Source organism: Remersonia thermophila, chromosome 4 (assembly GCF_042764415.1).
Source record: "Remersonia thermophila strain ATCC 22073 chromosome 4, whole genome shotgun sequence".
Lineage (NCBI taxonomy): Eukaryota > Fungi > Ascomycota > Sordariomycetes > Sordariales > Chaetomiaceae > Remersonia > Remersonia thermophila.
Genome location: NC_092220.1, coordinates 2,101,428 through 2,125,386, shown reverse-complemented (window position 1 = coordinate 2,125,386; position 23,959 = coordinate 2,101,428). Strand labels below are relative to the sequence as shown.

The window sequence follows — 23,959 nt, the reverse complement described above, 5'->3', positions numbered from 1 at the left end:
CTCCATCGCGGGAACGACCTGAGAAAGGGGTTGCGATAGCGACTCCTTGCTTTGAGAATCAACAAGAATCGGTCAGAAAAAAAAACAACTGAGATGCGTGCCCCGGGGCCAGTTCGTCGATGAGTTCCGTCGCGGAAGACGACAGAAGCGATGAAGAAAATGAACAATCTCTTTGCGGTCCAAAAAAAAAAAAAAAAATCGAACTCTAAGAGAGGAAGAAAAATGTTGGCTTTGAGGAAGTCAACGGCTGGAGTGGTGTGGGTGGGAGAGTTCGGCCGGCGGTCCGGAGTTGGGTCCGGCCGGCTGCCGGCCGCTGGCCAGTGGGGGAGTCTCTGTTCAAGCATGGGCATACTACTGTGTACCACGTACTATGGTACACAGTACTATACACCGCAAGGTGTTGCAGGTGGGGCGAGAGCGTCAAACTGCAAAGCAGAAACCTGACCTCCACGTTCAAGGTTCCCAAGGCCTCCAAGAACGATGTCGTTGTCCAGGGGTCGATACCCCGAAAAGAAACCAGCTGGAGGTACATGCTGTAGCGCGGCGGATTCTTCCACAGTGCCATGCTGGCAAGCACCACCGCATCGGCCCCCGGCAGCCCAGATCCGTCGGATCTCGTTCGGTGAGCGGGCTGCAACAACCGCTAAAAAGCCAGAAGGGTCCTAGAGCCGGGTCCCTCTGGGGCCCAGACCGGAAGATGCCTCCATGCTACCTAGTAGTAGTAGGTACCTAGGTACACATAAAGTACTCCCGTTCGTGTGCTCTTGTGCTCTGCATACATAGCGATAAGATCTGGTCGCAGTGGAACCTTGCTCCAACAAATCATTCGTAAGCGCAAGGCGGGTCGAAAGAACTTGTACCTAGACAAGTACACACTACCTTATAGATGGTGCTTTTGGGGAGAGATCTTGACCGCATGCCCGACAACCATGCCTTCACCTCAAGAGAGCAAGCATCAAAGTAGACAAAGGGGCAAAAGAAAACTACGCGGTACCTGGTATGCTGTCTTCTCGTCTCTCCGACCCCCTACGTCCTACAAGGAGACATCCAAGTACGGGCATTTCCAGGTTACTTGCCTGAAGCAGTCGCCGTGGTTCTGTGAGGCTGGGAAGAGGAACCTAGACCCAGCGTCAGCCCGCTCACATGACGGACGGTCAAACCCAGAGAGCGGGTCAGCGGCCGGCCCCAGCCAATCAAGGCCACGCGCGCACCCCATCCATGACGTGCCCATGCCGTCGTTGGCTCGGCTGCCCTGTTCGGTTGAGCTGCCTCTTGCCGCTGTTGACTCGGCTGCTGAGTGGAGCGTCCCATCTCTTGTCATCCGCCGAACCTCCTCCCCCGATCTCGTCATCCATAACAGCAGCCACCACCACCACCGCCACCACCAGCACAACAACAACTATAGCTACTCTTTACCACCACGAATCCATCGCATCGAGGTGGGGTTCATTTCTTCTTTGTTGAAATAGCCATTCCTCCCTTTTGGTGTTGCCTCTCTTGATAAGAGACAGAGAGAGACATCATCGCTCCCAGCCCCCCCCCCCCCCACAGAGAACCTTCCAAGACACCCATCACCGCTTATCGCGACCCAGCAACATGAGGTTCTCTACCCTTCTCATCGCCCTCGCGGCAAGCATCGCCGACGCGCGCTACGTCTCTCCCCCGATCAACATCCAGAGCCTGGCCAAGCGGGCCGATCTGGATGTGCCCGGCCAGAATCCGCTGCGGTTCTGCGAGGCGGACCGCGAGAACGACATCATCACGATTGAGGAGGTCATCTTGACCCCGAACCCGCCTGAAGCGTAGGTCTACCCGACAAGAGGCTCCCAGAAGCCAAAGAAGGCGATGAGGGGAAACCATGGCGAGGAGGGGGGGAGGGAGCTTCGCAACGGAAATGCTAACGTTGGGCGGCGGGGTGCCTGCCTGCTCTCTTGTAGTGGCCAAGTCCTCCGCATCGAGGCCACCGGCACGGTCAAGGAGGACATTGTCGACGGCGCCTACGCCAACCTCGAGGTCAAGTACGGCCTCATTCGCCTCATCAGCACCCAGGCCGACCTGTGCAAGGAGATCCAGAACGTCGATCTCCAATGCCCCATCGAGAAGGGCAAGATCACCATCGTCAAGGAGGTGGAGCTGCCCAAGGAGATTCCTCCGGTACGTGCTGGCTTTCTTTTTTATCGTCTCTGTCCCGCCCATCCGGCCGACCATGGATGCTGACCAGGAGTCCGCAACAGGGCAAGTACACCGTCCAAGCCGACGTCTACAGCAAGGACGACGAGCACATCACCTGCCTCACCGCCGTCGTCTGGTTCAAGCACAAGCTTGGCGGCATGTTTGACATGGACCTCTAAATCGGCCTTGCTTGCGAGGTCCCGCGCGCGATGGCTGGACGCGTGCGGTCGGTGGAACCTTGATGCTTCACGGATCGGACACGGATGATGCTGGAAGGATGGTACTTGGGCTGGTCATGGGCATGGCACATAGGGGGTGGGTTTTACGTCATGAGGCGACAACGGTTTCTCGGTGGGCAGGCGATGGACGTCGGATTTCTTGGTGTTTGAGTTTTTGATCGCTTTCGCATGGCTTTTGATGCTCTTCTTTCGTCCCGAGCTGGTAGGATTCGGTGATTCCATGGACAATACATGACGCACTTGCATTGGAACATGGCAGTGGGCATGGCGCGCACCGGCTTGGCCTGGCCTGGCCTTCCCGTCCAGCGAGCGAGCGAGCGAGCGAGCGCGTGAGGAATGGTAACTCTGGTCCCTGGTTGGCGGAGAGGATTCCCAACGCCCGCATCTTGTCCCTCTCGCCCCTCCACCCTCCGCAGAGGGCTGTAGGAACGGAAGCGCACGCATACACACACACATCTTTCTCCTCGTCACCGGCCCGCCGGGCCTTTTGTGGCTTTATTCGCCAAACAGCCTCCGCACCCGGCGCAACACGCTGTCCTTCTCCGGGTCGTACGGGTGGTCTTTGCTGGGGATCTCGAGCACGGCGGGGAACGCCTGCGTGTATGTGTCGATGCGATTCCGTATCCTGTCGGCGACCTGTGGTTGCCCCTCTTTCGGTCAGTTCCAAGCGACAGAGCGGAGGGAAGAAGACGAGGACGAGGACGAGGATGACGACGACGACAACGACGACGACGACGACGACGAAAAGGTCACCGACATGCTGGTTGATCAGGACGATGCCGATATCTTTGCGCTCCGACGTGAAGCGGTCAAAGGCGGCCTCGATGGCGGCCGTGTCTGTTTTGGCGTCGACGACGAGAAAGTTCTTTTGGTTGTCGGGCGGCGGGGTGACGTGCTGCTCGGGGGGAGGGGGGGAGAGAGGGCGGGGCGGGGTGGCTCATGTTAGAGAGAGAGATGACAAAGACAACGGTTCAGGGTTTGGCGGGGGGGAGGGTGAGATGCTCGATCGCGGAAATGGCGCTGCGGGAAGCGCCATGTGCGCGGATTCGGAGAGAGGGAGAAACACATACGCCGATGCCAGCGAGGAGGAGGCCCGTGACGGAGTCCTGCGGTCAAAGTGCCGGGTTAGCAACGCGCGGCGCCGGCAGAGCTGGTGAGCGGGAAGGCCGGCCGGCTCGGGCTCACCTCGTCCCCGATGACGGCCAGAAACTGCCTGTCGCGGTAGTCGGCTTGCGAAGCCATGGCTGGCTTTTCGGATGGAGGGGCGGGAGGGGCGGAGGAGGGAGGCTGAAGAAGATGGAACCAAGAGCGAGGGTCGCGAAGGAAGGGCTCAATGGATCGCAGGGCTGTGGGCGATGGATGATCGGCGTGCTGTGTGCGTAGGGGCCTCGTCGACCGGATCCAGCAGACGGAGGAATCCTTGACGACTGCCCGGGTCGGTGGATGATGGAATGGAGTTCGCGGGCGTCGGTCCCACTCTTGCGCCGTCTCCCGCCGACGGCACCTTACAAGCGGTGGTTACTGTGTATAGTAGACGTACTGTATGTACCGTACCTAGCGTACTGCGGTACGTACAATACACAGTCCAATACACAGGCACAGGCAACGCCGCTGCAACCTAACGCCCAAGCTGGAACCAACAGACGGCGCTGAAGCCCCACCCGTCTGCCTTGGCGGGCGGGCCAGACGAGCTCCCTTGGACTGTGGATCCTCACGTCACACTGCGCAGAAAGCCAAGCATCCGAAAGTGGAGCCTGGTTTGACGTGGGATTTCCAGTTTGGGATTTGCTCCCCCGGATTTTGGAGGTCGAGCGACAACAAAAAAAAACACAAACAAAGCTCTTCCGCAACCTTGGCCTCTCCAGGCTCCTTTGGACAAGCTAGCGCTCCATATCATGCCGTTTCCAATGCGTCGTCGCTAAGATCAACACGCGCGACGCGACAGGTGCCCGGGACTTTCTCTCTCTCTTTCTCTGTTACCTCGCCCCGTGCTCTTCCTGTCGCCCCGTCACCCCCTTCACCAAGCCGCGAGGCGCAACCGGGCGACGACGACGACAACGACGGGACCGAACGACTCAAGACAAAAAACAAGAGAGAAAAAAAAAATCCACCGATACTCCTCAACTTCCACATCATCAACCTACTACCCTCGGCCCCGATTCTGCAACCATGGCCCCTGCAACGCGACCTACGCGCCTCATACGGCGCCAACCCCTCGGCCAACGGCTGCGCGCCATGCTCAACCCCATGGACTTTTACCTCTGGTTGTCCGAAGAGATCCAGACCTTCGACTGGGACTCCAAGACGTTCGGCACACGCTTTGGAATCGCCGCCAACTTCCTCTTCATGCTCGCCAGGGCAAACGCCGGAGACACGCGCGGCGCCGTCGATGACGTGTTTGGCGATGATTCAGGCAACGGCTGGTTCACGCTGGCGGTAGGTGGCCCTCCCCCCCTGGGGCGGTTTGGACCGGCAGACGGAGAGAGAAGAGAGAGAGAGAAAAAGACATGCCTGGCTGACACGGCGACCCTCGCGATGCAGGCCAATGCCCTCCAGTGGGTCTTGATCGCCATCTCGCTGCTCAACGCCTTCTACGCCATGACGCGTTCCCGCTCTTACCGCCTGTTCGAGATGAACGTCGAGGCCGCCGGGCCCGCAACGCCCTCTGCCCAGCGCGTCCGCGTCGACTCCTCCCCCGCATCGTCCACGCCGCTGCGCCTCATCCAGGAGGTCCTCCGCCCCGAGACGGCCGAACAACGCGCCCATCCCGACAAGACGCGCGACGTCTGGGAGGTCAAGGTCTGGGATCCCTACCCGGCCACCTTGCGCATGTTCTGCCTCTTCAGCCCCGGCCACGTCCTCATCCACATGCTCTTCCTGCCGCTTCCGACCCTCGACCCGCGCCCCAGCGCGACCGTCTTCAAGTGCCTGCTCCTGCAGGGCATCCTGTCGGCCCAGCTGCTGCTCGTGCACTCGCGCTTTTCCCAGCAGAGCAAGGACACGGCCATCATCCAGAAGGAGGTCATGCACGAGTACGACGTCAAATACGTCCACCCGCGCATGCACCCCATCGTCCGCGAGGTGGCCACCCAGGTCTCCATCACGGACCGCGGCACGATCGAGCAGGAGGAGGTTCGCGTCGGCGCCCCGTCCACCGTGATCCGCCGCAGCTTCCAGACCCATCCGAACCCCAACTACGCCCGCTACGTCGACCCCGAGGGCAGCACCCCCCACCGCGCGTCATCTCCGGCCGTCACGGCTGCTGTCCAGCACAACCCTTTCCTCTCGGCTACTCCGCTCCCAAGAGCCGCCTCGCTGCGCCCATCGTTCGCTGCTCAGGTCCAGCAGCAGCAGCAGCATCATCAGCGCTCTTCTTCCTCTCTACGCAACAGCATCCCCGCTCAACCCTCGACGCCCTCGGCCGTCAAAACCGTCTCGGTCGGCACCGGCCCGTCCGCCGCCCCTGCCACCATCGCTGCCGCTGCCGCTACCAGCAACCTCCCCTCCGCGACAACAGCAGGCTACGGCGGCAGCCTCGGCGTCTTTACCCACCCCAACTCTCCGCTGAAGAAGGCCATGGGCCTCGGCGACCTCAACGGCAGCCAGTCGCCGCGCAACGGGCGCGAGATGGCGGCGCGCGAGCAGAGGGAGCTTGCCGCGCGCATGGTGAGGGAAAGCAGCCCCGTCAAGGAGCCCCGGGACGTGCTCGCGCCGGGCAGCAGCGGTCTGGCCAACGGCAGCGGCGCCGCCACCCCCACCACCAACTGGAGCAGCAGCAGCAACAACCCGTTTGCGCACTCGCCGGAAAAGCTGGCGCGTGCCAGGGCGACGAGGTGGACCCAGGAGAGGTTTCCTACGCGGAGGCTCTAGGACCTTCCTTGTTTTGGTGGTGGTGGTGGTGGTTGTCCCTTTTTGTTCTTTTGCCCAATGGATCTTTGGAGAGAGACTGAGAGAGAGAGAGACAGAAAGAAAGAGACTGTCAACGACAGCCCCACGCGGGCACTCGAGGTGTCACGGCGTGTGGATGGCTTTTTAACACTGCATTCCTGGTTTGTGATGAGGGAGGCGCGGAGGTGATGGGAGCTGGACGAACCGGATTGGCCATTGTGGGAGGGAGGGAGGTGTTGTATAAAGATATGTTTTTTTTTTTTTTTTTTTTTTTCTCGCGTTGTCGTCTTCGCTGGACGCATTTCTGAGGCGTTTGGGGTATTGGTTTTTTATTTTAGGGACGGGTTGGGTGGTGAATACATTCCCTGTGTCTTTTTTTTTTTTTTTTTTTTTTTTCCTTCTGTGCTATGAGTTTTCGGGCTGCGTTTCGACCGCTGCCTTGTCGCTTGACTGTGGAATGATGACAACTCCAGGTCCGGATCCCATGGTTCGCGCGCATGTGGAGTGCTCCTCTGTGGTGGTTCGGGTGACTTGGACATGTCCTGGACGGCGAGATGACTAGCTGCGCTTTGTCTCTGCTTCTCCCCTTTCCCCCACACGAACGGTTTTTTCTTTTCTGGGCCAGGCGGACGGACGAGAGGTCCATCAAGGTCACCTTTGTTGCTGCATGTACTAGTACTAGATGCTTGCTTCTGACAGGGGAACGGTTTGGTTTGCCACTCTCCCTCCATCTGCTCCGCCCGAGGCTTGTTCCACCCTCCGAGGTCGAACCTAGGTACGGTGTAAGCGCTCCCTGTGACGCTGGAGGTATAGTAAGGCTTGAGGGTGGATGCAAGTATGTTACCCTCCCTACCGGTAGGTACTTGGGGGTAAGATTGTACCTGAAACCTCCCGCCTCCCGACCTCTTGCCCCTGGAACGTCCTGACTCGAAGTCGATCTGGAAACACGCGAGTCTCGTTGCGCCGGGCCAGATGCGGGTACCTCTGACTCAGGTCCTCGATACCCACCCCCCCCCCCCCCCCGCGTTCCCCTTTCCATCCGAATCCGAGCCAAACAAGCTCCCCACCACGGTAAGGTACCTCTACGGTACCTGAGGTCCGGCGTCGAGGTCTCGGGTTCCTTCCGGGTTGTTCGAATTCCCATGTGAGACGCTCATGGCTATCCCTTAGCAGGTAAGGTGCTCGGGCTCGCCATCACGGATGGAGTCGCGCCTGAGCATCCGGCCGCACCCATGCCGGGCTGCGTTTGACCTGCGTCACCTTCCCCAAGCACCACCGTCCACCCTCTGTTCCCTCCGGCGAGGGCCACCGGGCGGCAGCGCGGCCCCTCTCGCCTACCCCGACTGACACTTCTCTCGAACCCGGACCGCTGCCATGAAGCGGGGAGGAGGGAGAGGAGAGGAGAGGAGCCGGGAGGGCCGGCAAGGGCGGGGGGTTATGACGCAACAACATCGAGGCTTGACACCCTGGCCGATCTCGACTCTGGGGCCGCGTCGACAAGGTGGAGAGAGGAGAAAGCAAAACAAAAAAAAAGTCATGCTCCCGTCTTACACTCGCGTCCGTTCCTGCGTGGCCAGATCTCCACACCGCGATAGATTTAGACAGCCGACTTATCTGTCCTCCCCTTGACGGCCCTCCCCTCCCAACTCTCGCTTTCATCCACGCAACCCACTTACCTACCTCTATAGAGCCCATGCGATTGAGCTCCGCTCCAAGCCATGGGCGGAACCAGCAGGCCGGGGCGCCCGACGCAACGGCCAAGACAAAGCTCCGTAACCAGGTCCGTATATGAGTTCTTCTCGCGCCTGCGGCCCAGCAAGCGACCCGAAAAGGGCGGCACGTTGGTGTATCTGAACGCCGGCGCCGGCGCGACCACGGGCTCGCTTGCCGATGACGAGCGCCGGCGCGGGCGCAGGCACGACGAGTCTCGGCGCGGGCGGAGGCGCGATGAGTCTCGGCGCGGGCGACGGCGTGACGGACACCACCACCGCGGAGCCAACCGCTCCACCTCCCGCCACCGCCACCGCCACCATCGACACCGCCGCCGCGACGAGGACGGCAAGGCGGAGGAGGTAGAAGAAGTAGTTCTGCTAAGGCCCGGGTCGAGGCCGGCCCGCTCCGCGTCTCGCCACGCTCATGGCTACCGCACGCGGCCGACCGTCACGATCGCCGCGCCGCGAGGACGTCACGCCGGAGAGTGCGATGACGAGTGGGCCACGACGGCCACGTCAACCCCGACGAGGGCGCACTCCCTGGATCGATACGGCAGCCATGCGATCCGACGGTGCCTCAGCAACGACAGGAAGCCCATGGCGGCCGCCACGAACGCTGCGGCGGCGGCGGCGGCGGCGGAGCTTGGATGGCACAGACCGACGGCATCAGCAGCACACAACATCAACGCACACCGGTCCAGGTCGCAGAGCGTTGGGACCCGGGCCCCTTGCTTGACCGGAAGCCGAAGCAGCCGCGGGATGGCGCAGTGGCAAGCAGGCGGAGGCCCGGAAAGAGCCGATGGGTTCAGGCTGCATAACTACAGCTTGCCGGAGCTCCCGAGCGCCCTGCGTGGACACGCGGCCGCGGCGTCGCAACAATCGCTTCGCGGGGAAGAGGGCCATGGCCTGCCGTATCCCGACTCCGTCGCCGACAACGAAGCTCGGCCAACGACGGCTCGTCACGCCAGCTCACTACGCATCGTCCCGCCAGCACCTCCTCCGCCACCATCCATGTTTTATCACCCGCAAGCCGGCGAGCCAACGCCGCCCCCTTCTTCGCACGGCTACCGCCCACAACAGCAACAACAGCAACCGTCTTCCCTTCCACCTGAACTCCCAGCATCCAACCTGGCTCTCCCGCCCGACCTCTACCACGCCAAGCTGGCCCACCGCCGGCAGCGCCGCGTGCTCCTCTCCAACGGCGACTTCCTGGGCGTGACGGGCTTCAACCCCTTCACCGGCCAGCCGGACGTGATCACGCCCCCGACGAGCTCGGAGGACATGGCCGCGACGAGCGTGACGTCGTCGCGGGCCACGGCAGGGCAGGACGAAGCGGAGGAGATGCTGCTCGGGGCCGGCGACGACGGGGCTTGGAACCACCCTCGCGACGGCCAGGGGGTGCGCCGGCAGGCGTCGGCAGCTTCGGAGCAGAGAAAGCGGGACGAGAAGGAAGCGCGCCGGGCGCTGAGGGAGGCGGAGAGGGTGCTCCGCGCCGAGCAGCGCAAGGCCAGGGCGAGGGAGGAGGTGGTGAGGAGCGGGGTGACGTGGCGGAAGGATCAACGGGGGTGGTCGAGCGTCCCGGGACCGCCGCCTTCGTCGCCTTTGCCGCCGCTGCCGCCGCTGTCGCTTCGACCTGGGATGGGGATAGGGATCGGGATGGGGATGGGGATGGGGAAGGGGTCGGGCCTCGCCGCGGCGGACACTGGACCGAGCCCCGTGTCATCGGGGCCGTCGCAGGCGGTGCCAAAGAAGGCGAAAGAGATACCGTCGCCTTCACGGTCGAACCGGAGAGAAAGGGCGGCCGAGTTTGGAGAGAGATCAAGCTCGGAGTCTTTTTTAGGGATTGCGGCGGTAGCGGGGAGGAGAAACCGCTGCCGCCGCGACCTAGGAGGACGGAATCTGACGACGAGGATGGGGATGCGGAGGGCTGGATGGCTTCCGTTTGGCCCCGCGGCGGAGAAACGAGGTCGTTGTCGGCGGGTTACAACAACGTGCAAGGCCCATCGGTCGGTGGCTCGGCGGTTCCTCGGCCGCGAGGATTTTCAGGGCCTTCGTACTTTTCGCCTGGCGGCTCTGCCAAACAGGCCCCCGAGCCATCTCGTTGTGGTCACGGCTTGCAACCCAAGCAGCATATGCCTGGAGAGTGGCCCGAGACGGACGTCGGGGACATGGATGAGAGCGCTGGAGGGCCCGGCGCCACGAGACATGGGGACAAAGAGCTCCCTCCACTTCCGGACCACGTTCAGCAGCCGGCTCGAGGGCCCCCGGGAACCGATCCAAACGGCGGCGGCCGGACGGGGCCGGGACTAGGAGCTCCCGTCTGCATGCATACCCACCACCATCACTACTGGATGCGCACCGATCCGACCCGGGCCGTTCGTCGCCCTAGCCAGGGGGGTCACGACGCACGACGCGTCGGCCACAAAGCCTCGGATCTGGCGGGCAACGGCGGCAGACCTGGCGACTTTACGGACAAGATGGATGCGGCCACAGACGACGACGAGCAGCGGCGACTGGCCAGATATGCCGGGTTCCCTGCGTGGTTCGCAGCCGAGCGTCTGGCGGAGCTCGAACCGCAGCCTGGGCCTGCCGACGGCGGCGCCAGCCGGCATCATGCGGGGGCCGGGGACCACCGTCACGGCGCCCGGCCGCATTCCCGGTCGGCATCGCGGAGCCGGAACGCGAGCCAAAACCGGTACTACCTTTTTATGGACGGAGCCGGGGGGGACGGCCGACGCAGCTACCGACGGACCCAAAGCATTAGCCCGAGCGGGGATCTCCGACGCGAACCGCTTTTCGCTGCCGAGACCTCGGCGGCGACGGGGGGGATGCAGCACGCGCGAGACGATGAGGATGATGCGCACGCCTTCGAATCCCAACGGACACCGTCGCGGAGGAGGCACGGCAGCCCGTCGCCGCCGATGGAGCCGTACGTCCCGGGGCGGCCGTGGGGAGCAGGAGCCGAGTGTGTCGGCTCGGGATGGAGGAGCGGCGGACACGACGGCGCGCGCGGCAGCGCGGATAGCCTTGGCACGGCACGGATCGCTTACAGCCCCGGCGGCAGCGTCGGCTTCGGCATGGGCGTCGGCGTCGGCGTCGCAGCCGAGTTCCGGCGGGGGGCTGAGACGGGCGCCGACATCGGACTCGGACCGGGGGTCGGATGGCCGCGTGGGTCCGTCCGCGGGAAGGCGAGCCAAGGCCGCTGCCAAGCCCGCGGCGTCGTCGGAGGCGGAGTCGGCGTTAGGGCCGAAGCAGGCGAGGAGCGAGCAGGGGGCCGAGGTCTCCAACGAGGGTCAGCAGCAGCAGCAGCAGGCCATGGCGAACAACGAGAAGCCAGCAGGAGCCGCGCCGACAGATACTACGGCCGGAGCAGCCACGACAAGCTCTGGCCGCATTGAGGACCAGCCACCAGCACGGCGGCTCGGGAACGTCGTGGTGGCGATGCTGGCCCGGGTGGTGGCGGCGGTGTTTTTGTTGTTGGTGGTATCTGCCGGCGTTTGGACGGTGCGGGGCGTTGTTTGGTGGGTTTCCTTGGTTGGGAAGGCAAGCCAGGTGCTTGGTGTTGTGGCCGGGTTGGCGTGAGAGCAACGTTATGCTGTACGTTTGGCGTTCCATTCGGTCTTGTAGAAGCTACCTAGGTACCCTATCCATAGAGCAGTAACACACAGACACACGCATACACCCTATACGCTGTTGCATGAGAAGGGACCCGGAGGGTGATGATGGGGGTGTTTTGTCCATGCCCACCCGACGGGGACATACATCCAGCTGATGATGTCGAGGGCTCTGCGGTGGGCTCGCTGCGGGTGCCGCAATGTGACGCACTGCTGACGATATTTGGGGCTATCTGCAGCCAGCATGGGCATCTGTTGATCCGGAAGACTCTGGTTGGATGGATCGAGGCTGGAGGTGTATGCGGCTTCCCGGAGTTATTGCAGCATTACGGCATTGGCGGCGTTCTGGGCTCTGGGCTCTGGGGGTGCCTGACCGCTTCGCGCGCTTCTCCTTTCCAGGTCCGTTTCTGCCGGTGCTCTCTCTGTCCGCTCTGGAAGCAGGCCTCATCTGATAGGCCGATAGGGGAGGACAGCGATACCGAGGACGGCGGGGAGGGCGGAGATGGCCCGCATGGCGGGACACCAGAAGCCGCCGAGGCCAAGGCGCCGTTTCGTCCGAGGCAGAGAGATAGCCAAGGTACTGTGTAGATACTGCGTAGGTGCTTTGATACGGTACACCACGATGCTATCTGCACCACCTGTTGGTCGAAGACCTGGAGAAAGAAACCCAAACCATCCATGGATTACCACCAGGGCTCTGGTTGTTTTGCTGCATACCATGGGACGCCATGGGACGCCATCGGGTAGACAGTCGGCGGGTTATCCATGTCTCACTCGATCAATGCCTCATCCGGCGGGATTTGGGGGGGGGGGGGGGGGGAGGGAGGGGAGAACCGTCGCCAGGCGAGCACTTCATGGACTGGACTTGACTCGGGGCCAAGCCAGGCCGTCACCAACCAACACCGCCGCCGCCACATCACCCTGTATCCAGCGTAGTTGTTATGAGTGTTGTTGTGGTTGTTGTTGTTGTTGTCATCACCGACGGTGACGTGTTATAGATATCATGGAAGAAACAGGGGGGGATTGACCCTCATCAAGTGAAAACAGCAACGTCAAGCTCACATGACGATGGAAAAAAAAAAAAAAGGGAAAAAGCCGTCTCTACACGAACCGGATCGATCCACCCTGCCTCAACCTACCCCACAGCGGGGCAGCATCCTCACCGGCGGCCCCACCTTCAGCCCGAACCCTTGCCTCGTCGGCTCCACCTTGGCTGGGGCCGCCCAGTGGGAAAAGCCAATGGTCTGGCCAACGTTTGCAATCCTTCCCCCCGCATTCCGCTAACGGAGCTCCCTGGCACGCTCCGATGGTCGGCGCCGATGACATGGGAACCCGTAGCGGACGGCGATGCCATGCCATTGAACGAACGACTGGGGGGGGGGGAAAAGCAAGGAAAAACGACCGTCATCCGATGGCCGACCGGAGAGCCGGTTTGCCTTCGGTTTGTCTCTTGAATAAATACGTGACTCGGAAACCTATCCGGGTTTTTGTTGGGTAGAGTTTGTTGTCTTCTTGTGAGTTGGTGGGAAAGGTCCGTCTCTATCTTCAATCGTCCACCGCATCAACTTGGTCACCTAAGTTTGTTGCCACAAGGTTCCAGAAGAAGAAGAGGGCCTTGAACCTCACCCAGCCTTGACATCCGTCCTCCGAAAAAAGGAATTGGAAAATAAAAAAGGGGGGGACCTGAAATCCGAGACCTGGACCAAAAAACCTCCGAGGTTGATCAAACCACTCGCTGTCGTTTCTGTCGTTTCTCCCCCATTCTCGACTTACACGCCTACCACCCCCCCCCCTCTCCCCCAAACACCCATTCCTCGACCACTATACACCTCTTCCAAAAAAAAACACCATCACCATGCCGGCCGCCGAGAGGACACCGCAGACCCTTTACGACAAGGTCTTCCAGGCCCACATCGTCGACGAGAAGCTCGACGGCACCATCCTCCTCTACATTGACCGCCACCTGGTCCACGAGGTCACATCACCACAAGCCTTCGAGGGTCTCGAGGTCGCCGGCCGCAAGGTCAGGCGGCCCGACTGCACCCTCGCCACCACCGACCATGTACGTTGGCTCCGGTAGAAAAGAGACCTGGACAGAGTCAAAGAAACCCAAAGCTGACAGGCCCGCCCCTTTCTCTCTCTCAGAACGTTCCTACCACCTCGAGGAAATCCCTCAAGGACATCGCCAGCTTCATCCAGGAGGACGACTCGCGCACCCAGTGCGTCACCCTCGAGGAAAATGTCAAAAAGTTTGGCATCACCTACTTTGGCCTGAGCGACAAGCGCCAGGGCATCGTCCACGTCATCGGCCCCGAGCAGGGCTTCACGCTGCCCGGCACCACCGTCGTGTGCGGCGACAGCCATACGTCGACCCACGGCGCCTTCGGCGCGCTGGCCTTTGGCATCGGCACCAGCGAGGTCGAGCACGTCCTGGCCACCCAGTGCCTCATCACCAAGCGCAGCAAGAACATGAGGATACAGGTCGACGGCGAGCTGGCCCCCGGCGTCAGCTCCAAGGACGTCATCCTGCACGTCATTGGCAAGATCGGCACCGCCGGCGGCACCGGCGCCGTGATCGAGTTCTGCGGCTCCGTCATCCGCGGCCTCAGCATGGAGGCCCGCATGAGCATCTGCAACATGTCCATCGAGGCCGGCGCTCGCGCCGGCATGGTCGCCCCGGACGACGTCACCTTTGAGTACCTCAAGGGCAAGCCCCTGGCCCCCAAGCACGGCTCCGACGAGTGGAACAAGGCCGTCGCCTACTGGAGGTCGCTGCGCTCCGACCCGGATGCCAAGTACGACGTGGACGTCTTCGTCGACGCCAAGGACATCGTGCCCACCGTCACCTGGGGCACCAGCCCGGAGGACGTCGTCCCCATCACCGGCGTCGTCCCGGACCCGGAGGCCTTCCCCACCGAGTCCAAGCGCGCCGCCGGCCGCCGCATGCTCGAGTACATGGGCCTCAAGGCCGGCACCCCGATGGAGGAGATCCCCATCGACAAGGTCTTCATCGGCTCCTGCACCAACTCGCGCATCGAGGACCTGCGCGCCGCCGCCCAGGTCGTCAAGGGCAAGAAGGTGGCCGCCAACGTCAAGCGCGCCCTCATCGTCCCCGGCTCCGGCCTCGTCAAGGAGCAGGCCGAGCGCGAGGGGCTCGACAAGGTCTTCCTCGACGCCGGCTTCGAGTGGCGCGAGGCCGGCTGCTCCATGTGCCTGGGCATGAACCCGGACATCCTCTCCCCCAAGGAGCGCTGCGCCAGCACCAGCAACCGCAACTTTGAGGGCCGCCAGGGCGCCCAGGGCCGCACCCACCTCATGTCCCCCGTCATGGCCGCCGCCGCCGCCATCGCCGGCCGCCTCGCCGACGTCCGCAAGATCGCCGAGTACAAGGCCAGCCCGCACATCGAGGCCGCCGTGGCCCCCGAGGACGCCTCTCCCGCCGCCGCCGAGCCCGCCCACCCCGACGAGCGCATCGAGACCGACGACGCCGAGAAGGAGGCCCTGGCCGACCAGCCCGAGGACTCGTCCCCGCAGGTCAACACCACCGTCACCCACTCGGGCGCGGCCTCGGCCGCCAGCGGCGGCGCGTCGGGCTCGGGCGGCCTGCCCAAGTTCACGGTGCTCCGCGGCATCGCCGCGCCCATGGAGAAGCCCAACATCGACACGGACGCCATCATCCCCAAGCAGTTCCTCAAGACCATCAAGCGCACCGGCCTCGGGTCCGCCCTCTTTTACGAGATGCGCTACACCGCCCCGGGCGTCGAGAACCCCGACTTCGTCCTCAACCGCGAGCCGTACCGCCGCGCCAAGATCATCGTCTGCACGGGCCCCAACTTTGGCTGCGGCTCGAGCCGCGAGCACGCCCCCTGGGCGCTGCGCGACTTTGGCGTGCAGAGCGTCATCGCCCCGTCCTTTGCCGACATCTTCTTCAACAACTCGTTCAAGAACGGCATGCTGCCCATCGCCCTCAAGGACCCGGCCGCGCTCGAGCGCGTGCACGCCGAGGCCGCCGCCGGCAGGGAGATCGAGATCGACCTCCCCGCCCAGGTCATCCGCGACGCCGACGGCAACGAGCTGTGCGCGTTCGACGTGGAGGAGTTCCGCAAGCACTGCCTCGTCAACGGCCTCGACGACATCGGCCTGACCATGCAGCTCGAGGACAAGATCGCAGAGTACGAGCGCCGCATGTCCAAGGAGACGCCCTGGCTCGACGGGCGCGGCTACCTGCGCCGCCCCGGCCAGGGCGGCCGCCTGGCGGTCAAGCCGGCGCCGGTGCCGAGGACGAACCGGGGAGAGGTCAAGAACGAGCCTCTCGAGTGGTAAATAAGAGTGTTGTCTGGGGAGGAGGAGGCTTTAGGGGTGGAAGAAGATATGTGTGCGCGCGCCATGATACCTGTAGTTGTTGTGTGTGGGTTGGGGGTTGAGGTTGTGGGAATGCCTTTTTTTTTTCAAGTCGTTTTCTTTGCGAGTCGGTCATCACCACCTACCTATCCTATCTTATATGACACTGGAGAAAGAAAGAGAGAGAGAAAGAAAGAAAGAGAGAGAGAGAGAGAGAGAGAGAGAGAGAAATAGCAGGAGAGTTTTGGTTTGTTGACTGAGACATCATCTTCGTCTTGGGTTTGGCAAAAAGAGATATGGTGTTATGTTAATTCGGACTGGAACCATAAGAAGATGTTCTCTCAAAAACAAAGCCAAGAAGGATGGGTACCTACCGGTCTGAGATGCCGCTATGGTACTCGACATTGTCCGAATCGCTCCAATGATGGCATTTTATGCGTGGTGGCCCTGAGTGATCGCGGTATCAACGCTGAGCCCTTTCTACGGCTGGCCCTCAAGGAAAAGGGGAGGCCATGCGTTAGGAGGCTTGATCCCCCCCTTCGACGCCGTGCTGACCGACTCTACGCCGACTTCGGATTCTTATCTGCCGAGAAGGTCTCTCCATGTTTTTTTTTTCTCTAAATAGTTTCATCATGATCCTCTGTCCGGACGACCAGGCTTGCGTCGGTCAGGAGGCCGCTCGGCGAGCAGGAGCCCGGGCTGGGCCGAGTCTCCATCCATCACCAAGAAAAGAACCCTCGGTGTTGTGGGCTGTCCTCTTCTACCCCAGCCTGCTCGGGGTTGAAGCCATGTCAGTCAGGTCAGCTCGTCATCAGCAAAAATGGCCAGGATAAAATCTAATCGCCCTCATTGGAGTGGTTCGTATAGACCAGTCGCACATGCGTTGCACACGCCACGGTGAAGGATCCAAGCTAGCCCTCTCGCGTTGTTCCTTTTGTCAAAGCTGTCGCATGAGGGTAACGCTGTGACCGGTGCGGCACATGGCTTCCGGGCCGTGTATCTGGGATCTGGAGGACCCGCTGGATGGGGAGCCGGTCGTCCCCAAGGATACCTACCGCCAGCGGCGGAACGAGGGAAGAGGCGGAGACCCCTAGGGAAACGCCCGGCTTGGCGTGCATGCTCTGCAGGAGGTTATTGTGCTGCCTGATCTTCGTCTGATCTTATCTGTCGGAGGGGTTGGATCAGAGGTCCAATGGCCGCGCGTGGGTGGCGGGGGGAGAGGGTGAGGTGGTTGCCGTCAGAACCTAATCCAGGTTTCTGGTTCTGGTGGTGTGTGTGTGTGGGGGGGGGGGGGGGGGGGGGGAGGAGGGGGGAGGGGGAGACAAACGAGGAAAAGAGATTCACCGACGGCCATACGTGGAGAGAACCTTGAGGGGTCAAAAGCAAGCGAGAGACTGGAAGTTCGGCTGGTGGGCGTCTGTGAATAGGGTTCCAGGTTGGCGTATGCAAGTCGTCGGTGCAGAGTTTGGTCTCAAGTGTTGGCCAAGGTGTAAGTATTGTGTAGGTGAGTAAGTGTTTCCTTGGTGATCACCTAGAGCCCCCGGTTTTTGCTAGGTCACTATTATAGGAACTATTCATGTAAGCCCATTGGTCGCCTTGCGTGTAAGTCGACCTCGAAGACCCTGGCCGTCATAGGCCGAACAGGGATTTGTACCGCAGACCGGGCAACCCGCAACCAACGTCGACCTTTGCCGTCTTGATGCCCTGTGCTGTACGTCGCTGGAGAGCTGCTGAGGTGTTGCTTGGGAGAAGAGAACATCTCACTCAAGTCCCGTCGTGGCCATTTGGGACCGACCCGTGAGGTGAGGAGGACATCGCCATTGGGTCTCACCTTTCCCCCGAGCCGGGGGATGCCATGGGCACCAGCTGCACCTGCAAGAGGGCCAAAAAGAAAAAAAATCATTCCAGGCAGCAGCATTTTGAGCCGCTAAAATGAGTGGGGTTGGCCCTCCGGAACGGGGCTGGCTTAGTCAGTGCAGTGAAGAAAGTGCCCTCTCAGAGGACAGCGATTCGTCAGACCTGCAACGGGTTGCTGATTCTTTCCCTCATGGCACTCGACTTGCTTTCGTTTGGCCTTCCCAAAACATGAATGGAACAAAGTCGAAGCTCCGGAACTTCCATGGCAACCGAACGAGACGGAAAGCGGCCCTTTGCCTTACGCAACCCTGACGCGGTACCCGCCAGGATGCCCGGCTCAACTCAACCTCTCGTCAGAATTATTACGGCCATTGGATGGATGCAATGGATGTCCACCTCACCAGCCTCCAACATCCATCACAGGACCTGACGAACCCTGAACAATGGCTTGCCGCAGAAACCATTTGCATAGGCCCATTCCATTCTGTTCCTTTGTTCCGTCAAGCCGCTGCTCGCCTTTGCGTTTCCCCGTCCCGCCAGAGCGTCAGGTCGCCGTGCAGTGTCCTTCCCTTTTCAGTAATCCCTATGTTTCGTGTCGTTCTGTGTCGTCTCTGCTTCGTCTCAGCCCAGCTTGCCGCTGACGAGGTGATGACCACATCATCCATAATCCATTCTCCATTGGCGTCACTCGTATACCTCATCGCCGCCATGGATCCTGCCAACGGCCACAGCTCAACATGACATCTTGTCGCACCCCATGCCGCTGTTTATAGCCTTGTCTTTCTCGGGAGGGCCCGTCCGGCCGGCTCAGGCCGTAGCCAGACCACTCACAGCCCTCCTCTCCATGGCAGCATCGAACCAGAGAGCGGCTCAAGCGGTGTGCACTTACACCATGATCATCTAGAAGAGTGGCACGTCAAAGGGTCCATCGGAGGAGAGGGGTGTGCCATCTGAATCGGCTAAGCCGTGACATGCTTCTCCCATATCCACACCCACAGCGAAACCCCCCCCCCCCCCCCTCTAAATCCGTCCCCTCACCTTTTCCCATCACCCCAGTCCTGCACGCTGTGTATAGCTACGTGGAAGAAGAAATAATGATTAAAACCGGGCCGAGCCCTCTCTGTCACCAACCAGTTGCTTGGTTATACGAGTCTTGCCCACCATCGCCAGCCAGCATCGTCACTGTCACCGCCATCCTCTCCCATCCCGGCGGCTGCCCACCCCCTGTCCCAACCTCGACGGCAAGCACGCAACCATGGCCGAGCAGCCGATATCGAGCCGTTCAAGCCTAGAGCCGGGAAGTGCTGCGACTAGTCCGTCGTCGTCACCTCCGGCTCCCGGGAGCGAGCCGCCCCCAAAGAAGCGGACTCGAGCAAGCAAACCCAAGGTCCGCACCGGCTGCATCACATGGTATGTATCCTGATCCTTTTGCCTCGCTCACTTCGTCCTTTTGCTCCGTCCGTTGGTCCGCTTTTCTTGCCTCCTTGTATCCCTTCATGCCTCCGCTCTTGGCCCCTGTCTCACCCATCCTTTCCCGCCTCAACGCCTACCCCGTAGGGTTGAACACGTGGATGGCTAACGAGTCGGCTGCAGCAAGTGAGTAACATTGACTTCACGGGTCCGTGACGGATGAGAGCCCCGGGTTTGCTAACCAGGAAATCTCGGTAGAATCCGACGGGTCAAGTGTGACGAGGGCAAGCCGGCATGTAACCGATGTACGTCAACAGGACGAACCTGTGACGGCTACGACAAGGCCGCCCTCACGCGCTACCAGTCGCCCGGCCCGAGCCAGGCCGCCGAGGTGGCAAAGGCCGAGTTTGTCCGCGCCTGCGAGTGGAACGAGACGCTACGGTCCATGCGTCGCATCGAGGCCGACATTGACGGCACCGAGACCGAGAAACGCGTCTTCTCCCGCTTCAAGGCCGCCATGCTCGATGGCGCCGACGCCCAAGGCTGCGCCTTTGGGTCTTTCTGGAGGAGGTTGACTCCGACGACCGCTTGCCAGGACGAGGCCGTCAAGCACGCCGTTGTCGCCATGGCCGCCTCCTGCCTCTTGTTTCGAGATCCCCAAGCCTCCGTCGTCGAGGGTTTCAGCCGCCCCGACCTCGAGGTCTTCACCATCCAGCAGTACAACCGCTCCATCGAGCACCTCCAGGGCCACGCCACGTCGTCCTCCTTCGAAAGCATCCGCCTCACTCTCATCTGCTGCCTCGCCTTCATCTCGCTCGAGACCCTGCGCGGGAATCCCGCTGTTGCCGTGAGCCACCTCACCAACGGCCTGCGCATCCTCCAGTCCCTCCCCGACTCCACCTTCAACTGCGTCGCGGACGGCTCCGTCTTCGCCTGGCCCTCGGGCCGCGACTCGCTCGACATGCCCGACATCGTCCAGCTCTTTGCGCGTCTCGAGGCTTCGGCCTGCTTCTTTACCCACGGCATCCAGCCCGTCATATCGGAGCGCGCCTACCGCCCGCGAAGGTTGGATGACGGCTCCGCCGAAGGCCCCTTTTCGAGCCTGGCGCACGCCCGCATGGCCATAACATGCTTCAAGCACGACGTCGTGGCCCGCCTGCATCAAGTCGCCGTGGCTACCGCTGGCGGGCCAGACCAGGCCGCCCTGTTCTGGTCCAACCCGATCCAACAGCAACAACAAGCCTGCCTTCAGTCGCGCAGCACCCGCCTCGGGACGCTCACGGCCGACTTTTTCTCCCCAACCCGCTTCGGCACCCCTGATTCGACCCCACCCGACCTCCTTTGGGTTTACCTCGACCTTCTCTACTTCCGCTGCGCCCAGTTCCTGATCGGCCGCGTCTCCGTCCCTGGCATTCATGCCATCCCTACCGCGGTTCTCGCCAGTCCTAACCCCTCCTTCTCTTCCGCCAGCCCAGCCACGCTCAATCCCTACGCCCCGTCGCCGTCCCTTCCCTACCCATATACCGCCACAACCGCCTCCCACCCCGTCCCAGGCCCAGACCTAGGCCTGCTCCAAAGCATCCTCAACCTCGCCGCCCGCCTGACCGCCCGTCCCGTCCCCAACGCCGCCTACCTCTCCTACGCCCCCGCCTCGCCGTCGCGCGCACCACCAGACATGACCACCCGTGTCATCGGCCCGCTGTACCTAGTCGCGGTCCACGCGAGCGATCCAGGCACGCAGGCGGCTGCGACGAGATTGTTAGCGGATTGCATCCACCGCCACGAGCGTCAGACCAGCGTCGCCGGTGGCGGCGTGAGCGGCAAGGAGGGCCACGATCCGGGAGGGTGGATGAGGCAGACGTTTACATTGGTCGAGAGGGCGGTAAAAGGGGAGAGAGAGAGAATGAGGAAGTGCGGGCTGCTGTTATCCACCGAGATCCCGAGGGCGTTGGCGGGAGTGGGCTGTTTGCCGTCCCTGTGGGACGCTTTGACGGGGGTGGTTGCTGGGACCGCGTGTCCGTGATTCGAGAGAACATCGGGATGCCGGATGCGTAGAAGGGTTTGGGTGTGACGGGGGAGATATGTGTAGAGGATTGTAGATTCTCGAGACTGCGGTGCCTTGAGCCTTGAGGGGTATCAAACATGGACTTTTTAGAGAAGATCCGGCGAGAACGGATCCATTGCATCAGACGTCTTAGAGGAGATGGAATGAATGAATGAATGAATCAATGAATGGATGGATGGATAGATGAATAGATGTATCTACTTTAGAGACGTTTAATATAGACAACAGCCTGGAACTTGTTGTTTCACAACGTCTCAGAAAAAAAAAAAGGCGTGCCTACTGCGGCAACGCAGGCAACCATTTTTCCGGAGTCCGAGGATGTGCTGATGACGACTGTTTGGATCCTTACAAGAAGTTGGGGGCCTTGGAGGACGAACAGGGGTCGGGGTTGATGTCTACGATGCGTAGCAAACAAAGCCTGCCAACCAGCTGCCCGTCTCCGCTGTCCACGTCAACAGAGAACTGATATCGTGTCACCCACGATGAGGAAAGAATTGGGGGAGGGTAATTTAATACTCTGTGTGAGAGCAAGCCGAGGATTGACGAGGGAGAGAGCAAGGTCTTCAATTCCACCAAAAGCTGACGCTAAAGCTGACGCTCAGCCCCCTCACATAATGCCACCACCCTACGGGTATGTACAGCACATCCCCCTCCTCGAGAATGCAGTCCAGGTACGGCAACCTCCGAAACTCGTCCTCCCACCCTTCTTCTTGGTCCCCGTCCTCCGCCTCGGCCATCCGATCCCACCCTTCCACCACGCCCAAGTCCACCGAGCTCGTGTTCCCCATCTCCACGCCCCCCTCGCGGCCGCGCGCTCGCATGGCTCTTGCCCCGCCGTCGCCGATGCCGCCCTCGGACGCGGGGCGGCCCACCCAGGGCGCGTACAGCCGCACGTACTTGCGCCCGACCACCTGGGCGAGGAGGTTGTGGTAGGGGTCGGTGTGGAGAGGGGTGATGGTGCCGGGGGGGCCGAGCCAGGCGTTGAGATGCGGGTCGGGGTCGGGGTCCGGGTCGTCCTCGTCTTGTGGTGCTTCCGCGGAGGTGCGACCGCTGGTGGTAGTAGCGGTGGAGGGCCGTGGAAGGCGGGGAGGGGAGGTGTAGCAGAGGTCGGGGATGAGAATGTCGGCGCGGAGGGCGGGGAGGTGGGAGAGGAGGGGGTGCTGGGCGAGGTAGCCTGTTGTTCTTGGGCTTTTGGGCTCGAGCGATGGTGGATCTCCGGCGGCGGGGACCCTGCCCTCGGTCGCTCGGACGATATGCTCCTCCAGGAACTCCCCAAACGGCAAGATCTGCTGCCCCCAGCCGTCGTCAACGTAGCTCCTCCCCAGCTCCACGGGCACGAGGCGCCGGCCGCCAAAGGTCCGCGACAGCAGGTAGGCCGGCTTGCACCACGGCCGCGTGGTGCGGGCGGGCCAGTCGTCTATCAGGGCCGTCAAGACGAGCGGCAGCGGGCCCGGGTTGGAGCCTTCGCGATGCGAGAGGTACGCCTGGAAGGCCTCGAACGACGGAGCCTGCACGCGCGGGATGGGATGCCCAACGGGCGGCGTGAAGGGCTCGTAGGAGGAGAAAGAGGGGGTGGACGCCCAGGGGTTGTTGGCGGCCGCCGTCGCGCCTGGCCGCGACGCCCTGGGCCGCTTCGGCCGTCTCTCTTCGCCGTCCGTCTCGCCGGCGCTGCGACCGCCGTTGGACCGGCGCGAGGCCCAGTCTTCCTCGAGCAACCCAAACGCCGCATCGATCCACCTCCGTCCGCGCCGCTCGCCGGCCCCTCCTGCCAGTATGACGGCGAGGTCGAGGGTCTTGATCATCTCTCGCAGCTGCCGCTCGGCGTCGGCGTCGGCCTTCTCCTTTGCCTCTCCTTCTTCCGCATCTGCTGCCGTCGGCCCGACCCCTTGTTCCCGCACGGGCCATGAAGACGACAGATACAAGACGGCAAACCTGAGCACGGCCGCGTCCGTGTACAGCAGCCGCCAGCACGCGGGCAGCTTGGCGAAGAGGTAAGCATAGAAGCGAGCGTAGGAGAGGGAAAGAAGGTCGTCGAGGCGCTGTAGAAGCAGCTTTACAGCCTTGTCGCCGGCCTTTGGCGCTGGTCCTGGCCATGGCCCGCCTTCCTGGCCAGATACCTGGCCGGGCGTGGGCCGTCCTGATCCTCCCCCAAACAGGCGCAGGACCTGAGCGGCTTGTCGGCCGAGGAGCTGCACGAGCGGCTCGCCGCAACCAGCGAGCTGGCTATCAAGGTCCGGTTTGGTAGTAGCGGTCCTGTTGGCGCTGCTGCTGCTGCTGCTCCTACCGTCATGCCCGACGCCAGCCAGGACGGCGGCACACTCGGCCGAGATTTGGTCTGCTGCTTCCAGACATTGCGCCCGTAGCTTGTTTCGAGCCGTCGACATGGCTTCACGGCATTGCAAGAATGTGTTGGCACCCACCAATCATGTCGCATCAATCGTTGCGCTTGACCCAAGAACTCGTGACAAGAATGTGGATGGTGGCGTGGTGAAGACGGCCTGGAAGTGGAAGTTCGCGAGGGTGTTGTTCGTTGGGTCATGTCCTTGGGTACCCTAACCCTAACTTGACCGCGATACTAAGTACGGGTTCACTGGGTAATTAGATCCGCCAGCGTCTGAAGGCGTCTCATACCCATCAACGGCGTGTGTTTCTCGCATGACC

The 23,959-nt window shown here is 62.0% G+C and overlaps 7 protein-coding genes across 7 annotated transcripts; 5 read left to right on the top strand and 2 right to left on the bottom strand.

Annotated features, from left to right (window-relative positions):
- Positions 1-1,596: 1,596 nt before the first annotated feature.
- Positions 1,597-2,351, top strand: VTJ83DRAFT_4739 (uncharacterized protein; the record flags this gene model as incomplete). Its single annotated transcript, XM_071011261.1, has 3 exons — positions 1,597-1,802; positions 1,938-2,154; positions 2,235-2,351. The coding sequence occupies 3 exons, from the start codon at positions 1,597-1,599 to the stop codon at positions 2,349-2,351; spliced, it is 540 nt and encodes a 179-aa protein (XP_070866189.1).
- Positions 2,352-2,906: 555 nt separating this feature from the next.
- Positions 2,907-3,653, bottom strand: VTJ83DRAFT_4738 (uncharacterized protein; the record flags this gene model as incomplete). Its single annotated transcript, XM_071011260.1, has 4 exons — positions 2,907-3,047; positions 3,169-3,306; positions 3,482-3,517; positions 3,597-3,653. 4 exons carry the CDS (start codon positions 3,651-3,653, stop codon positions 2,907-2,909), a joined length of 372 nt encoding a protein of 123 aa, XP_070866188.1.
- A 927-nt stretch (positions 3,654-4,580) lies between these two features.
- On the top strand, positions 4,581-6,281 carry VTJ83DRAFT_4737 (uncharacterized protein; the record flags this gene model as incomplete). The annotated part of the gene is made up of 2 exons (XM_071011259.1): positions 4,581-4,847; positions 4,953-6,281. The coding sequence occupies 2 exons, from the start codon at positions 4,581-4,583 to the stop codon at positions 6,279-6,281; spliced, it is 1,596 nt and encodes a 531-aa protein (XP_070866187.1).
- A 1,736-nt stretch (positions 6,282-8,017) lies between these two features.
- On the top strand, positions 8,018-10,321 carry VTJ83DRAFT_4736 (uncharacterized protein; the record flags this gene model as incomplete). The annotated part of the gene is made up of 1 exon (XM_071011258.1): positions 8,018-10,321. The coding sequence occupies one exon, from the start codon at positions 8,018-8,020 to the stop codon at positions 10,319-10,321; it is 2,304 nt and encodes a 767-aa protein (XP_070866186.1).
- Positions 10,322-13,480: 3,159 nt separating this feature from the next.
- Positions 13,481-15,948, top strand: VTJ83DRAFT_4735 (uncharacterized protein; the record flags this gene model as incomplete). Its single annotated transcript, XM_071011257.1, has 2 exons — positions 13,481-13,687; positions 13,771-15,948. 2 exons carry the CDS (start codon positions 13,481-13,483, stop codon positions 15,946-15,948), a joined length of 2,385 nt encoding a protein of 794 aa, XP_070866185.1.
- A 3,282-nt stretch (positions 15,949-19,230) lies between these two features.
- Positions 19,231-21,256, top strand: VTJ83DRAFT_4734 (uncharacterized protein; the record flags this gene model as incomplete). Its single annotated transcript, XM_071011256.1, has 3 exons — positions 19,231-19,233; position 19,419; positions 19,494-21,256. 3 exons carry the CDS (start codon positions 19,231-19,233, stop codon positions 21,254-21,256), a joined length of 1,767 nt encoding a protein of 588 aa, XP_070866184.1.
- A 605-nt stretch (positions 21,257-21,861) lies between these two features.
- On the bottom strand, positions 21,862-23,682 carry VTJ83DRAFT_4733 (uncharacterized protein; the record flags this gene model as incomplete). Its single annotated transcript, XM_071011255.1, has 1 exon — positions 21,862-23,682. The coding sequence occupies one exon, from the start codon at positions 23,680-23,682 to the stop codon at positions 21,862-21,864; it is 1,821 nt and encodes a 606-aa protein (XP_070866183.1).
- Between the last annotated feature and the right edge of the window lie 277 nt (positions 23,683-23,959).